Source organism: Rhinichthys klamathensis, unplaced genomic scaffold, assembly GCF_029890125.1.
Source record: "Rhinichthys klamathensis goyatoka isolate OS25496 unplaced genomic scaffold, OSU_Roscu_1.1 h1tg000216l_1, whole genome shotgun sequence".
NCBI lineage: Eukaryota > Metazoa > Chordata > Actinopteri > Cypriniformes > Leuciscidae > Rhinichthys > Rhinichthys klamathensis.
In genome coordinates, this window is record NW_026606741.1 from 1,604,331 (window position 1) to 1,622,602 (window position 18,272).

Consider the following 18,272-nt stretch of genomic DNA (forward strand, 5'->3'; position numbering starts at 1 on the left):
CTTTGACCATTCACCTTTGTTATCCAGACTTTTCTCAAATCTACAAAAGCTGTCTTCATCTTTAGCCACCACCATGTCTAACGACCTTCAAGAGTTAAAACTATGTTATAACATATTAGTTCAAAATCAACACTATGATTTTCCTTGCCCATAAGGCAACCAGTACATAAAAAAAAATTTATTACTGTCTCCACAACAACTAATGGGAATCACTTCATGGCCTCAGCTGGCTCTTGAAAGCCCACTCCTGTTCGCCCTTTATCTATAATCTCCATCAGGGTGTTTTCCCCCTTGCATATTTGCAGACGCTTGTCACAATAAAAAAACAAGCCATACAACTAATGCGGTTTCTTCTGGCGAGTGGTATATATCGAGGAGCTTTGCTTTATTGGGGAGACATGCCGTGACTCGTCACCGCGTCATCTCCCCTTAACGCCATAAGGACGCTGCTGGCCTCACAGCTCCTGCTCAACCCTCATACCTGTCTCACATAACACACCTCCATTCAGGAGATGCCCAATGACTTTACGTGATCCACTCTGGCTTGGGTTGCCCCCTGTCAGGCCAATAGAAGGTCTTACCCGTCATTGAGTAGCCACTCGTGCCCACTGGTGACCGCTCTTTCCAATCACACAATCAGTTCTCTTCAACAGAACTCAGCTGTTTTCTGGAGCTTAGGAAAGGCACGTTCAAGAGTCATCCAGAGCCATTCCGATTGCCTAATAGTGTTCACATGGGGAGACAGTTCAATAACAACAGTATTTAATCACTTAAATCCATTAACTATCTTAAAAGCAGCAACCCCTACTTGGATTATACTCAGTGAATTTAGATCACAACCGTACATTCAGTGTACTTCATCTGTAGCCGGAGCCATCGGTCCTGAATGGTGGAGACTAAATGAGACAGAGAAGTTACTGTCCTAAAATAAGCTAATCAAAATGTCATCTCTATCTGTATTATTGTTTTAAATACTTCTTTAAAAAGTCATTCAGTTTTACTTCTAAAACAAATTGCTCTCTAAATGGTTTCTTTTACCATCTCTGTGTCTATGATTCTTCAACTGACACACTGTGCTTTACACATTATCACAGATAACAGCTTTTAGCTGACTCATTGAATGAGAGAGACTCTGAGACTCTATTGGATGGTACACTGCTCTCTCATATACTTCTAACATCAAACATTTATCTATCATCTTTTAACTCTATCCCAGCTTAAGGCATCTTTGCCAGAAATTACATACGGTTTCAAATAAACATATTATTTATATTTGTCTTTTGCCCACCTCAGGGAATTTAGACATTACAAATTTCCACTCAGATTGAGTCTGTCGCACTGGCAGTTTCAGCCACAGCACACATCAGATTTTAGATAAGCGAACTGTTTCATTACAGCCCATAACAAACTTATCTTTTGAAAGCAAAACATCAGCTTCTAGTTCTTTCATGGTCAACTTTTCAAGCGGTTTGTTTAATCATATGCCTTTCAACACATTTTACATTTAGCAACTGTTAATTCAGTAGCCTACTGCATCTGCTTATTTGTTCTTACATAATGGTAATTATTCTAGTTCTCAATAACGTTTCACATTTCTCAATCTCAATTTTAGTTGTCAAGTTCTCAATTACCATAACTTAATATCTGACCTCAAAGTTTTCTCTTTTAGGAGTTTATCAGTCTCCAATCAGGATTCACACTAACTTTTACAAGGCTACTGCCTCTTTTGCAGTTATTATAAATCATCTTTGAGATCTGTCTCTCTATATTACCTGAACCCTTTTAAAAATGCTTAATTAAAACACAATTCTCCTTCTAGTTACCTTTACTATATTTTGCAACTCACATTTGTTGCAGTCATTCATTTTGCATCAACCTGTATTCAATTCACTTATAAAAATTACTATTATAGATCTTTTCTTCAAAAGGATTCACTTTAAGATCAATCTTTTGACCTTGTTTTTTATCTCTTATTTCTCAGACCAAAAATTGTCACTGTCGTCATTTAAACACTGATCTATTTTCAAACCAATATTATTACCAGAAATGTGTTGTCATTTTATCACATTTTTAAACACCTTCTCGGTGGTAATTTACAGTTACCTACTAAATTGTCCTGATGACCACCATTAAAACACTCTCTGTCATCTAGTGAATTTGTTTCAGCCTCAACTTCAGCATCAGACACCTGTCCTTGACTATAGTTTGATCACTGTGAGCTTGCAAACGGCTCCAACTAACTGCACACTCTTGAAGCAGTGTGTCCCATTCAGGAATGTAAACAGACCCACTGATAAGCAGTTCTCTGTATTCCTTTGACCATCCACCAATGGCGGATTCAAATCACAATAGCCAAATCATACTCTTTATCATTATTATTGGCAGAACATAATTTCATGAGCAGCACAGAAAATGCTCAAAATATTCGAATTTGTTTTCTGTCTTTACCTTAGTAATTTGGTATTATCATCAACAACACTAATTACAAGTACTGTTGCTGTTATCCCAGCTTATCTTTTACAAAACATCATCTGCAAATCTCTTCAAAGTGAGATCTTCAGAGCAGAGCTGTTTACAGCATTTGCTCTCTTCTGTCTCACTATTTATTTACTTATTTATTTTCCCGGACTGTTCCGTTACTCTTCATAAAGTGTAACAATTTGTACAACTGGTTTGAAGCCTTTTTTCCTTCCATCACATTATTGTCTCAGTCTTATCTCTACTGTTTCTCCAAAACAGATTATATTACTCAGTCCGTAAATTACACAGACAACCATTATAGCTACTTGCTTCAATACCCTTATTTTCTTAACATTAATAAAATAAAGCAGATATATCATCATTTTCAATCATTATTTTATCAGAATCTAGAATTGTTCCCCATTCTGCTTAAAACATTCTTCATATCATGTTAATCCCTGTCAATCATACAATGCCTTATTTTATTCTAAAACTTTTCATATCATTTAAACAGTTAATTTGACTTCTATAAATTCTGTCAGACATTTTATTTTCATCACATATAGTTTTCTACTATATTTCTTCTCAATCTTTCCCTACATGCCAGTTCCTTCATTATCCTCTCCTTTCTTTTCCCTACATGCCAGTTCCTTCATTATCTAACCAGTACATGATTGTTTGCTTACAATCCCCACACACACGTGTCTCAACCTTTTTTTTTTTTTTTTTCACTTCCCTCTTCCACCAAGTCTCACTTACAGTTCAGTTCCCTCTATTTCACACAGACAGGCTTATTGCTTCTTGCTACTTCAATCCTTGTCATATAAATTTAAGTTCTATAGACATCCCATGTCATGCATCCATTATCTGTTCACATTTTTACACACATGTTGAACGCAGCCACAACAACCTTTTGTCCCGCTGCCCTGTTCCACTGATTCTCGCACACTCTTAGTCTATTTGTGCTCCGTGTTCCCTCCCTGGGGAAATCATGGTATTTTCTCAGTTTTTTCAATATCTAAAACATACATTTTCCCCCATACTTTCCTAGTTCTACAGAAAACCGGTGTATCAAATTTCGCAAGCTTGCTTTTGAGACATCCCCATACTGGCTGTTTTCTGTTCTCTGTGGATTTCTCTTCAACGCGCGTTCTCTTGGTCTGAAAGGCGTCCCTCCCAGACCCGATTTTTCTTTTAACCCAAATCGGTCGGGTTGCACTATTAGTGCCCTCCTAATTATGGTTTACCAAAAAATCTTTTCTGGTTCCCCCTAATTAGCCTCAGCACCTAAAAACAATTTGCTCCGTGGTGGAACAACTAATTTTCAGGGTACCTATCTGTTTGAAATCTCTTGATCTGTTACAGTTCTCACTTAATCCCAGATTATTTATCTGCTTGAAATTTCTTGTTCTGTCACAGACCTCAATTAATCTCAGATATTTTCTCTCGTATCTGTTTGAAACCTCTTGATCTATATATAGATCTCAATTAATCTCAGATTACGTACCACAGAAACAGCCCTCAGCCAATATGGTTCAATTTCACTCTTTCCCCAATTAAACTGAATTTAATTAACTTACCCAAAAGAAAATAAATTGAACTGTCTCTTACCAGAGATGCTTCTGTTGCCACCTGCGGGTTCTTTAGGTTCCAGTGGTCGATTCTCCCGGCCCTGATATCGGTCGGCCCCTCTCTCTCAAGTTTACGAGGTAGAGCTGGAACTTACTTAGTCCAGGTGGCCAAACACCGTCCGATCTCAGGTCCAGGAGGCACGTCCAAGGAATCCCACTTCTGACACCAAAACTGTTGTGGCAAAAACTCATCTCAAACATACATCACTGCGTAAGAGACACTCAGAGTCAAATTATATAAAATAGAAGTATTTATTCTTGCAAGAATAGGAGCAGTCTAATACACAGTTGTTACCCTGTGCAGAAGAGTGACACACCCCCAGACAGACTGAACCAGCTTTTATCTAAGTTTCAAGGCCTTCTTTCCCCCAGAGCCTTCCTCCCAGTAGTTTTCCATAGACTAAGCCCCCCTGCACCAAATGGCCTTCCGACATCTAGGTCAGAGGTCCCTGTTCGTCTGCTCTCTGGAGTGTCTCCCCCTTCTGCTTCCCCAGGTACATAAACAGAATCTTCTCTCACTACAAGTGAGAGACACACATGTGACATTCTTTGAATCATCTATATTTTACACATTGAATAGGTTCTCTCTCTTATGATATCTGTTAGGGATCAATGACTATTAAAATTTCCACAACAGTAGCTTTCAGTAACAGTTCAGTATCAGTTGACCCTATGTTTACTTTCTTCACTGACAAAAATGAAAAGCCTATATCAGTCAAAGCTCAGCTTTAGGAGGGGAAGAGACGGGGCAAGATAAAAACAAAGAGAAAAAGAGTGATGCTGCTGATGAGGAGAGAAAAATAATCAGCTGCCCACTGACATGGTTTTAAAGCTTTTATCCAAATTTTTTGGCCTTCAAAACATCTTAAAATATGTAGATCAGAGAAATCAAAATATCAAAATTTTCTCGGGGAAACCCTTAACCCCCCTATCTGCCCATACCTCACATTTGGGACCACAGTGATGATAAAACCCTGCCTTTGCATGCAATGCTGAAGCCCCGGATGCCCATGTCTAACGACGCGCCTGATGTCGTGACTCAATACAGATATACACAGATGGATCCAGATCCAATAACTGGCAAGACGGGTTCAGCTTTATTCATCGCAAAATACAACATTAACATCCAAAAAATAACTTCAGATCACCTCTCAGTCTTCTCAGTTGAAATAATGCCCATTATTTTAGCACTGCAATGGGTTCGAGGAAGTTAAACCGCATATGATAGTAATCTGATCAGATTCCATGTCCTCGCTATCAAGTATTCAGAGTGGAAAATCTATATGTAAGCATTCATTTTTAGATTAACTCAACAAAAAATGTATGTACAGTTTACTGGATTCCAGTGCATGTGGGTATTGAGGGAAATGAAAAGGTGGATACATTAGCAAAAGAAGCCCTGAAAGCAGAGAACATAATTATACAAGTTCCACTTAGCAAATTAGAAATTAAAGTTATTATTAAAGATACTATAAATAAAAAGTGTCAGGATACATGGGATCAAAGAGAAAGGAAGACATTTATAAAGCATCCAGAAAGAAGTGATGGTTAAAAAGAACAGCTATAAGAAGACAGGAGGACACTATGCTTACAAGGTTGAGAATAGAACAAGATTAAACAGCTGCCGAAAGTTAATAGGAAAACACCGGACTGGATTATGCATTTATTGTGGAGAAGTGGGAAGTGTAAAACATATACTCTTGATGAGTAGAAAGTACTCTGAAAAAAGGAAAGAACTAGAGAGGGCAACGGAAAATGGATTGAGTTTTAAAAACCTATTGAGTTTGCCTGGCACGCAATCTATAATTAAGGATGTTATGATCTTTATGAAAGAAACTCAGCTTGCAGATTGGATTTAGGTTTTATTATATTATTTAATTTAATTTAATTTATTTTTTATTTTATTTTATTATTTTTTTTATGTATTTATTTTTTGTTTAGTAACATAACAAAATTACATCCCAGTGAGTTGTACCTCACCAGAAGATGGCGGTAATGCACTTTGTTTGCAAACTGCCAATAAAAAAAAAACACAGAAGAAGAAGAAGAAGAAGAAGAAGAAGAAGAAGAAGAAGAAGAAGAAGAAGAGGAGCCTCAGTGGGAAGTTTTGTTTTGCCCTGGTGAACATCTCTGAGCGTTTCTTCCTGTGGTTTTGTCTTCCCGTGGATTACTCTTGGACTGTTTATTCTCTTCGTGATTGTTTGCTGTCTGTCCTGGACTGTTTATTCTCTTCGTGATTGTTTGCTGCCTGTCCTGGACTGTTTTCTACTGTGGACTGATTTATGTAAGTTTGCTGCCTGACTTTATGCCTGTGTTCAGATTACGAGTTTCTTTGTCTCTATGTTGTGTTTGCTGGATAGGAAAATATGCGTGTCCTGAAACATGTTGGCTGGCGACTGAACGAGAGCATCAATGGAAGCGTCAGCATCTGCGAACTCAACATGTGTAAGTACTGGTCTTTTATACCGTAAGTATTGGACGCGATTGGATAGATGAGAAGGTAATTAGTGACGCAACAATTGAGTCTTCCTGGCAGAACTTAACGCTAAAGCTTCCATTTCATTTGTGTTGCTGGGTGAAATCTGCTATATATTTAAAAAAGACATTTTTTGACAATTCACTGGTGTGAAATTTTGATTTGTATGAAAGTTTAAAGACAAAACATTTAGCCTATTGTCTGAATAACCAGATTCTCTTGTTTAATTCTATAGTTACCTTCTATACACAAAACATTATTTTAAACGTTAAAAAAATCATGGCTGATTTTATTAGCTTTTGCTGTAAAATAAGCAAATAATCTAGGAATATAAATTTAATACACTTATATCATAATCTTGTACAGCAGTTGTCGTTCACATATTGACTATTAACAAGAGGCTGACAAAATTAACCTTTAGTACATCAAAAATATGACATTTGATAAGCAGATCTCACTTGTTTTCTGTTATTAAATCAGGGTTTGCTTGAAAATTCACATTTATCCTCGTTGAACTCATTCTAACAACTTATGTTTTGATATGTTTCACACCCGATGGAAGTGAAATTTCACATAAGCCTCTTGACACCAATAAAACGATTTAATGTGCCAATTTACCAGACTGATCTCATGAAATGGCGTTTGTATGACACGCCAATTCGTATTTCCAGTTTTGGCGTGCTATCAACACGCATAATCGCTTTTCAGCGTGTTTATCAATGCCGTTGACTTACATTACTGTAGGCCTATTTATAAATATATGACCTACCCCAACCCCGTCCCTAAAACTACCCGTCACTGGGGTTAATACCATTTATGAGTGTTCCCCTACCATCCTAGGAAAAAAAATATCGCTCCCCAGATGTAGATGTACATTTTGCTTCATTTCGCTCGGACATTTAACGGCGTGTACATACACGCAAAAGATGACGGTTCGTTTCGGCGTGGACATACACGCGGATAGCTCAAAATGCGTATAGATAACACGCCACTTGACTTGAAAGTGGCGTGTATGTTTACGCAAAGTCATGATGCCATGTTGAATTTACAGAAGATCTCAGACATCACCATAATGAATGAGCTGAAAACAGGGAACTTTTGGAGACAAAGAGGTTTTTCAGCTGCTCAGTTTAACATGATGTTCCTGTACTTTTTAAATGCAGATTGGATAAAAACACAGTGATCACAGTTCACACCTGCAGTGAAGCCCCTCCCACAACAATTCACCAATAAATACTGGGAATATTCCCATCATCCTACAAGAGAAGGACAAACTCCAGGAGTAGCAGCTGAAATCTGTGTGACTGTTAAAGATGGAGTTTATTAAAGAGGAGATTGAAGACATGAGTGATCCAGAACCATCCAGAATAAAACATGAAGATACTGAGGAACAAATAGGTTGGTGTCCATTCTTGATTCTTCATTGTTGTAGTGTTGCACGGTGCACCGATACTTCAAAAGTATCGCGATACTCAGAAATTAAAAACTTCACGATACCTAAATTTATTAGTATCGATACTTCTAAGAATGACTGCGTTCCAGATTTGTAAGAGAGTATTGCATGTTGGTGTGTGCAACGCACGCTTCCAGTGCCTGTCCTATGGACGTCTGTGTTTTTCTCCTCATGCGTGTTTTTCTCCTCATGCGCGTGTGACAGGGCGCGTGAACTGAACGGAGAGAGAGAGAGAGCCCCGGTCGCGCGCGCGCGCACTCTCTCTCTCTCTGCGGAGTGCGGAGCCAGGCGAAAGTATAAACAAGGCTTCACCGTCTCAAAACTAAGCGCTGTCTTGCGCTCTCTCTCTCTCTCTCTCTCTCTCTCTCTCTCTCTCTCTCTCTCTCGCACATATTAATCAAAATAAATCGACACGATAAGGTCGGGAGACTAAAGCTTCATGTGAACCGATTCGTTTTAATGAATGGTTAAAACAACTGATCGGTCTGAATCGGTGTATAACTAATCGGTAATACTTTGTAATAAGGTTTCATTTATTACACAAATTACATACAAAGTAGGCTACAGTTTGCTTACTCAAGTGTAAGTTTTAAAACAAATAAAAACACTTGTTTTTCCCCCCCGAAAAAGCATATGACTACTTTTTTCCACACAGTGCTATCAGGAATCGAATAAGAGAATCGTTAAAGAATCGGATCGATAAGCAGAATCGTCAGTGGCATTGATATTGATAAAATCTTATGTTTCTTATGATAACTGAGATAATGCTGCTAAATTTTTTTTTTTTTTTTACCTTGAATGTCATTGCTCTAATTTATTTTTTATATTTTTCATATTTTATATTTTGTTCAAATGGTTAATCTGCTGTTCATATGTTCATTTATTAGTGTGTTATGATTAGAATGTTGTCCCAGTTTTAAAATAAAGCACAGCAATGATATTCGAGAGTGTTTCTCCCTTTTCAGGAAAAGTATCGAAAAAGTATCGAAATCGCAATTCTTGACTTGGTATCGGTATCGAAACGATAATTTTGGTATCGTGACAACACTGCATTGTTGACGCTTTGGTAGATGTGAATTAATAAGCAGTATATGGACGATAAATGATGGAGAAATGCATCTGAATGATCATAACCTTGTATATAGCAGTTGTCAAACATATTTTGACTATATTAACAAGTGAATGACAGAACAAAGAGTGAAAGATCTGATCTCTGTTGCTCTCTGCTATTAAATAAGGCTTCACTTGAACTGATTCTAACTGTATTTCTGTGTATTTTAGACCAGGTGAGAGTGAAAGAGCAAAGACAAGAACTGAATGAAGTGAAGGAGGAACATCGTAACTTTACAATTCAAAGAACAAAAGCCAAAAAGACGCACACCTGCACTCAGTGTGGGAAGAGTTTCACAGACAAAGGAGACCTTAGCAAACACATGAGAATTCACACTGGAGAGAAACCGTATACATGCACTCAGTGTGGAAAGAGTTTCACTCAGAAAGGAAACCTTAACACACACATGAAAATTCACACTGGAGAGAAACCGTATACATGCACTCAGTGTGGAAAGAGTTTCACACAGATAGGACACCTTAACACACACATGAAAGTTCACACTGGAGAGAAACCGTATACATGCACTCAGTGTGGAAAGAGTTTTTCTCAAGCATCAAGTCTCAGTGTTCATCTGCTCATTCACTCTGGAGAAAAACCATTTAACTGTGATCAGTGTGGTAAAGATTTTATTTCATCACCAAATCTAAAATCACACCTGAAAGTTCATTCAGATGAGAAGCCTTATGTGTGTTCTCTCTGTGGAAAGAGTTTTTCATGGCTGGAAAGTTTTAAACTGCACCAGAAAACACATAATGACGTGAGAGATTATATGTGCTTTGACTGTGGGAAGAGATTTACTACATCTCGTGATCTGAAACAGCACCAACGAATTCATACTGGAGAAAAACCTTACAAGTGCTCATATTGTGACAAGAGTTTCACTCTGTCTGCAACCCTTAAGACACACATGAGAATTCACACTGGAGAGAAACCGTATACATGCACTCAGTGTGGAAAGAGTTATTCTCAAGCATCAGCTCTCAGTTATCATCTGCGCATTCACTCTGGAGAACAAAACATTTAACTGTGATCATTGTGGTAAAATATGTATTTCTTCATCAAATCTAAAATCACACCTGAAAGTTCATTCAGATGAGAGGCCTTATGTGTGTTCTCTCTGTGGAAAGAGTTTTCCACGGCTTAACAGTTTTAAACTGCACCAGAAAACACACAATGAAGTGAGAGATCATGTGTGTTGTGACTGTGGGAAGAGCTTTACTACATCTAAATATCTGAAACGGCACCAAAGATTTCATACTGGAGAAAAACCTTACAAGTGCTCATATTGTGACAAGAGTTTCACTCAGTCTGGACACCTGAAATCACACGAGCGAGTTCATACTGGAGAGAAGCCGTACGACTGTACTCTGTGTGAGAAGAGTTTCACATCTTCAAGTAAATTGACTCATATTAGCATTGTTCTGTGTCACAGTGAGCAAATGTTTTGTTAGATGCACATAAGTAGCTAGCTAATAAACTAGTGATGATGTGAATGCCACGAGATTTGTGTTTTATATGTTAGAGAACAAGAATATTATTGAAAATTATTTTGATAGAACACTTACTCAAGGAAATACCAAAATGAAAAGAGACTGGAAACAAATGCAGAAAAACAACAACAATCAGTTATTTGTTAATATGTGAATATATATATATATATATATATATTTTTTTTTTGTTACATAAAGCCTGTGATTACATGTATGCACAATAACTGTACAATAACAACAAATAAAATGACCATTTTACTGACGATGTGTGATTTTGTGAGTAAAGGGTTTCTACAGATCCAATAATTAAAATAAACTGAGATTCAGATAAAGCAAACGTATAGTGAAATAAACTTTAATTCTGTGACGTTAGTTTTGTGGAAGTTGTTTTTGAGTTGTAACTTTCTGACTTGTCATTTAGCTGTCAGTGTAAGGCAGTACTTCGTCTCTAGTAAAACAATAAAAACGTCCTGTGGCCTGTTGCACAAAGCCGGTTCCCTTATCGAGTCGGTCTCTCGACATTACGTATGGGGAAATCCATTTCTCCTCGAATTATGAAGTGATTTGAATAACTCTTTTGCTTGCAAATAGCCAATGGCGATCCCGCCATCACCTGATTGGCTGACACTCCTCAATATAGGTGACGTCGGGCGCCAAAAACCTCAGAATCTTTTTCTTCACTCGAGTCTGTTTCACCGTGGAGTCTGTTTCACCGTGGATGTACGCATTCAGAGCGGAATATAGCAAGGAAAAGTTCCCCTCTCGCGTTCCGGTGGATTATAAAAAAATATGTCTCTTTGCCGCATGTGTGGTGGACCCATCGATTTCCCGGACGCACACGAGAACTGTGTGCTGTGCCTGGGCCGGGCCCACGCGGAGGCGGCACTCGAGGGATCGGGATGTCGTGCCTGTGAGGAGCTTCCCATCAAGATCCTTCATGCAAGGCTGGCCGTTACACGTAACGACGGCCTTGTGTCTCCTGCCTCTCCCCAGTCTGCCGCCGTCGAGCCGCGGACCGGTAGACGGCAGAGAACCCCATCCGTGGATTCTGTCGAGGCTCTGACGTCGGCCCAACACCCACGCCATCCTCAAGCGGCAGAGCCCCTAACTTACTCTGAGGCCTGTTACCGCCCTCCTAAGGAAGCGCGGGAAATAGTCTCATTTGGATATGACGATGACGACGCCATGTCTACCAGTGCCTCCGACCCAGGAGCGTGGTCCGAGTCCCCTTCTGAAGGCGCCCCCGCCTCTTTGGATGCGGAGCTTATGGCCATCCTCACTGAGGCTGTGGCGGATATGGAGCTGGAGTAGACAGCGCCCAAGGAGCTACCGTCTAAGAGATGGATGGATGGTTCCTTCCTCGGTGCGGGCCGTCAGGCTGAAGCCCCGCGGAGACCCGCCCCCTTTTTCTCGGAGGTCCACGAGGAGCTCACCAGATCATGGCGCTCCCCTTACTCAGCCCGAGCCCATGCACAAGGTACCCAGCTGCTGACTTCAGTGGAAGGGGCGGAGAAATTGGGGTACGCGCGATTGCCTCCCGTCGAGGATGCCATCGCGGCTCATCTAGCGTCTTCTCCCGGCTGGAAGACCGCCCAACTGCCTTCCAGGCCATGTCGCGCTACTGCCCACATGGCTGAGAAAGCCTACACTTCAGCTGGACATGCAGCATCTGCCCTCCACACGATGGCAATTCTGCAGGTTTTCCAGACGCGACTCCTAGGGTCCCTGGATGAGGGAATCCCGGACCCCGAGTTGGTCAGGAAGCTGCGCACGGGGGCAGATCTCACTTTGGAGGCGTCAAAAAAGGTCGCCCAGGGGATCGGCCGAAATATGGGCAGTCTTGTGGCCCTACATCGCCATCTGTGGCTGACGCTGTTGTTATCCGACAAGTACGCCGAGACCGTCAAGCAATCCAAGATGATGCCTCATCTACTGCCGAAACGGTCTCAAGCCCCCCCTGCAGCGAGATCCAGATCTTCCTCTGCGCAGCGCCCGGCGGGACCTACCAGGCGCGCGTCCCCGAGCACGGCGGAGCGCCGCGAGCCAGAGCCTCCCTTCCGCCAGAGGCAGTTCAGGAAGCCCCGCTTTGGTGCGAGACCGGCCTCTAGCAGCCAAGAGCGCCCGGCGGGCAAAAAGGAGCAGCGTTCCTGATGTGCGTGTCGGGGAGGAGAGAGCGCGGGACGTGTTCGTCGGACCCGCTGCGAAGAGGGCGTGTTCCCGCCAAGAGTTCGACGTGAATGTTTTGATTTTGAAACCGCTGTGTTCCGTTTCAATAAACAAAGTGCATTACATGTCTCAGCAAAAGAGCTTTCTTCCTCCCTACACTATTACCCGCGTCATAGGCGAGACCTCTCCCCCGGGAGACGTTTCGCAGAGCGGAAGCTCGGGGAAACCCGAGAAGGTGGCTATTTATGTCCCCGTGCGAAAGACCGCGGACGAGTCACCTCATGTAGTGGTCAATGCTTCCCCGGTGGCTGGCGCTCAGCCCCCGCCGCAACATTCATTAAAGCCCCCTTTATCGAGTCACCTGAGTGCGTGGTCAACGCTACCGACGGCATCACATTGGGTATTAAACACGATAAAACGCGGCTATGATTCGGCGGCGGCGTGATTATGACAGAGGTGTCAGAACAGAGCGCTCCGTTGCTTCGGGCAGAAATCTCCTCTCTCCTGGCCAAACAAGCAGTAGAGACAGTACCCGAAGAGCAAAAAAATTCCGTTTTTTACAGCCGTTATTTTCTAGTACCGAAGAAGGACGGAGGTATGCGCCCTATTTTGGATCTGAGATTACTGAACAAAGCGCTCGCGAAACGCACGTTCAAAATGATAACGGTGAAGCAGATCCTCGCGCACATTCAGCCCGACGATTACTTCATTGCAGTGGATCTAAAGGATGCATACTTCCACATTCAGATAGCCCCGCATCACAGGCGCTTCCTTCGGTTTGCATTCGAAGGTGTGGCATACCAGTTCAAAGTGTTGCCGTTCGGCCTGGCCCTGGCCCCCCGTGTTTTTACAATGTGCATGAATGCAGCGCTTGCTCCCCTGAAGCTCAGTGGAATGCGCATTCTGAACTATCTTGACGACTGGTTGGTCATCGCGCGGTCGGAAAGTGTCCTCGAGGAACACAAACACAGACTCCTCGCCCACCTGTCAGGTCTGGGGCTGTCTGTGAACACGCGGAAGAGCGCACTTCGACCGTGCCAGTCCATCACCTTCCTCGGGATGGTGCTAGACTCACGCGCTATGATCGCAAAGCTGCCAGAGTCGAGAATCTAGTCAATTCAGGGTACATTAGCCCTATTCATTCAAGGCAGAGCCATCCCCTTGAAAACGTTTCAGAGGCTACTCGGTCTGATGGCAGCTGCAGCCTCCGTCTGCAGACTGGGCTTGTTGCACATGAGACCGCTTCAGCACTGGTTACAGAGACGAGTACAGTCGCGGGCGTGGGAAGCGGGTACGGAACGCCTTATTATAACGCGTTCGTGTCTGGAGACTCTAGCGCCTTGGTTCGACACGACCATGTTCGAGCAGGGTGGTCAGACGTGTAGTGGTCACTACGGATGCATCACTGTCAGGCTGGGGAGCCCTCTGCGATGGCAGACCGGCATTCGGTACGTGGACAGGAGACCAGACGCGCTGGCATATAAACTGCTTGGAGATGGAAGCGGTTCGTCTAGCGCTGCAGGTTTTCCTCCCGTTTGTGAAAGACCGTCATGTTCTCATCAGGACGGACAACACAGCGGTGGTGGCGTACATAAATCGCCAGGGAGGTTTACGTTCGCGATCCCTTCAGGGGCTAGCGAGGCTGCTGTTATTATGGACAGACAGAGTACTACTGTCGATTCGAGCAGTACATGTGCTGGGCAGTTTGAATTACGGCGCGGACATGCTGTCCAGGGATGGCATTGTGCACGGGGAGTGGAGGCTTCATCCGCAGACGGTAAACATGATCTGGAATCTGTTTGGCAAAGCGGAGATCGACCTCTTTGCTTCACAGGAGAACGCCCACTGTACTTTGCATTGACGACAGCCACTCTAGAGGGAGACGCACTGTCGAGCCGCTGGCTGAAGGGTCGGAAGTATGCGTTTCCCCCGATCAAACTAATGCCGCTGGTGCTGCAAAAGATCAGGGAGGAGAGATGTGCGTTGGTCATACCTGTCAACACTCCCGTTTTTCCCGGGTTTCTCCCGTTTTTTAGCCCTATCTCCCGGACCCCTCCCGGTTTGTTATTTTTCCCGGGAAACTCCCGTAATTTGCATGGCCCAAACTCCTTTATGAATAATCGGACCAATATGTTTGTCTGATGTTGACCAGTTGCCAGATTGTATTAAATGCACTATATTCAAACAATCCACAGACCATTTACAATTTCAACCCGTTTGTCACCTCAACCTGGCAACCTACCCAGTTGCGCAGTCACGGAAAGTTTAACCCGAAAGCGAGCCGATAGACATGATGGCAGGTGAAGGTAGTGTCCCCGCAATGAAACTGTAGGCCTAGTACAGTTTGTATGCGTTGCTTCAGGAAGATTAGGGATAGCTCACAACTGAAGTTATTGCATGCAGATGCCAGACAGACACACAGACGCACTTTATTCCCAAATCGAAATCGTGTAGCCCAACTGTCTGTCACACGTTCTACCGTCCACATCGTTACTTAATAAACAAAATAAGATAAAAATTAGCATCAAACAGAAATTACCCGCATACATAGGGTGTTCGCATATACAGTAAAAGGGGTGTTCGAGGCCCAAGGCACATACAATACAATACTGCCGACAGTTCAACAGGGAGCGCACAGCTCTTAAAGGGGCCACACCTTATTTCCACTCGTTACAAGTACATTTACCCCAACCATCAACACCACCCCCTAAGCCCCCCCCCCCCCATGGCGCGTCTTCCCCCGTGGCGGATACCGCCGAGAAGAGACCTCCTATCTCAGGCGAAGGGCTCGATATGGCACCCTAACCCGGAGCTGTGGGACCTGCATGTGTGGCAGATCAGCGCGGAGTATCACAGAGAGTGCTGCAGACAATAGCAGAGGCTAGAGCCCCTTCGACGAGGTGCTTATACGCTCTGAAGTGGAAAGTGTTCGCTAACTGGTCTGTTGACAAAAAGGAGGACCCCAGGAATTGCGATATTTCCATTATTTTGACCTTCCTACAGGAACGTCTGGATGTTGGCAGTTCACCATCTACACTGAAAGTTTACGTAGCCGCTATTGCTGCTTTTCGTGATGTGTTGGATGGCCATTCAGTGGGGAAACACCCTTTGATAACGAGTTTCCTCCGGGGAGCGAGGCGGCTTTTTTCCCCCCGCCTTCGTCAGATGCCGATCTGGGACCTGTCGTTAGTGCTTAGTGCGCTGTCTGACCCACCTTTTGAACCAGCTGAGTCTAGCGACATTAAAGTACTCTCGTTCAAGACGGTGTTTCTGCTCGCGCTAGCCTGCGGGAAACGGGTGGGGGACTTGCATGCCCTGTCAGTAAACAGTGCATGTATACAGTTTGGACCGGATGATTGCTTGGTCAGACTTTTACCTAAGCGTGGATATTCGCCTAAAGTGCTCTCAACGCCGTTCAGAGCCCAGGTAGTTACAATTCCAGCATTTTGCCCCCGATGAGGACAGTGTCCCAGTGTCTCAGAAGCACGCTTTGTGCCCTGTGCGTGCCCTGTGCGTGCCCTGCGCGCTTATGTGAACAGAACTAGCCATTTTCGAACTTCAGAGCAGCTCTTTGTCTGCTACGCGGGTGCCAAGAAAGGCGGCGCGCTGTCGAAACAGAGGCTATCACACTGGATAGTGGAGGCTGTGCGACTGGTTTATGCTTCTCGGGGAGCCGCTTGCCCTATAGGGGTGCACGCCCACTCCACTAGGAGTTTGGCGTCATCATGGGCATGGGCGAAAGGGATGTCTATTCAGGACATTTGTTTTGCGGCAGGCTGGTCGTCTCGTAATATGTCTGCGAGATTCTACAACTTGAATATCCCTTCATTCGCACCACATGTACTGTCAGTGCAGGGAGAGGGAGCTGAGCTGTCATTGGACTAGACTACAGAACACGCCCCGCCTGGCGCACGCTCTAGCTGCGGTTTCAACCAAGTCTTACAGACAGTGCAAGTTATTAGCAATAGCTATCATGCTTACTATATTTGTGTCCCTTTTTTATGCCCGCATTCATAAGCCGGCAGTGTATTCTTAAGCACCAATCACATTGCTGCAATCCCCATTCACTTCAGTTCAGCGTTGCTTAACTATGTGGGAGGGGCTACGTTGTTGCGGGTGCCGACTTGGCTCTGTGCCAATAGGTGTTCAACCAGGTCCGGTGCCCGATCCCGAGCTGTGTGAGGTAAGGACTAGTGCTGTGCTACTTGAGCTCGTTGCGAGCTGGGCAGTTTTTTTTTTCCCACGCGGCGGGGGTTTTATTGTTCCCCATACGTAATGTCGAGAGACCGACTCGATAAGGGAACGTCTCTGGTTACTCACGTAACCGTAGTTCCCTGAGAGGAGGGAACGAGACATTACGTAACCTGCCGTGTGGTAAAGACTTACAGTCTCTTTACTCTCGTTCAGCTAAGATTCTGATGTTTTTGGCGCCCGCCGTCACCTATATTGAGGAGTGTCAGCCAATCAGGTGATGGCGGGATCGCCATTGGCTATTTGCAAGCAAAAGAGTTATTCAAATCAGACTTCATTATTCGAGGAGAAATGGATTTCCCCATACGTAATGTCTCGTTCCCTCCTCTCAGGGAACTACGGTTACGTGAGTAACCAGAGACGTTTCCGTTGCTAACAGGTAAAGTTCGAGATTAGTTTGACAAACTCTGGCTTTTTCGGGCTCAAGAAAGTGGATTGGTTTTTAGTTTTGTTCATCGCCATGGTAACTTACGCTACACGGCTAAGCTGTTCTGGAGCAGGTTTTATTCAAGGGGGTAATCCATCAGCCGGAAACTGAAGTCTCCCCGGGGGCCGCCATTGGCTAACAAGCCTTCACCTGCTGTTAGCATTCCATTGACTCCCATTCATTTTGGCGTCACTTTGACAGCGAATAACTTTACATCTGAGGCATTTAAAGACTCCATTTGTCCATTGTTTATTTCTAAAGAAACACGACAATGTATAAAAGGCTCCATTACCTTGTATCTTACGTTGTGGCCCCGTAGAAGCAGTTTTTGTAGAAATAGGCTAACGATTGCGTCATAACACGCGACTCTCTGTCGCAGAATACAGAAATTTCCGTATAGACAGAAGTAGAAGCTCGCGCACAATCGGGGGGGCGTGGAGGCATAAAGTCAGGGGAGAAGCCCATAGAGAGTTGTAAAGTTGCTCCTGCTGCTAGCTCATGGAGAGCTAATACTTACGATCTCCGGATCTGCAAGATTCAGAAGGGAATGATTCAGATTCCTCTTGGCACAGCTACTAGAAGACGTACAACTGTGAGACAGCTTGTTCACGTCACATCTACGTCGTCCAGCTCAGTTTGAGCCTGCGCAGTTCGCTTGGCAATCAGGAAGTCAGTGCTTCTAATTGACTTCACATTTTCTCCGTTGAAGTCTATGGGGTCGCTGTGTCCATTTATTTTACTGTCTATGGTTTTATTCTGGGTTAGAGATCGCAGACCAAAACTGGACCAATCAGTGCAGTGACA

The 18,272-nt window shown here is 43.5% G+C and overlaps 1 protein-coding gene across 1 annotated transcript; it reads left to right on the top strand.

Annotated features, from left to right (window-relative positions):
• Nucleotides 1–9,333: 9,333 nt before the first annotated feature.
• Nucleotides 9,334–10,173, top strand: LOC130097326 (gastrula zinc finger protein XlCGF57.1-like). Its single transcript, XM_056264125.1, has one exon. The coding sequence runs from the start codon at nucleotides 9,454–9,456 to the stop codon at nucleotides 10,156–10,158; it is 705 nt and encodes a 234-aa protein (XP_056120100.1). The 5' UTR covers nucleotides 9,334–9,453; the 3' UTR covers nucleotides 10,159–10,173.
• Nucleotides 10,174–18,272: the final 8,099 nt, after the last annotated feature.

Bases quoted from the DNA above. Each gene is read 5' to 3' on its own strand.
- LOC130097326 (XM_056264125.1), top strand. From the start codon at position 9,454: ATGAGAATTCACACTGGAGAGAAACCGTATACATGCACTCAGTGTGGA.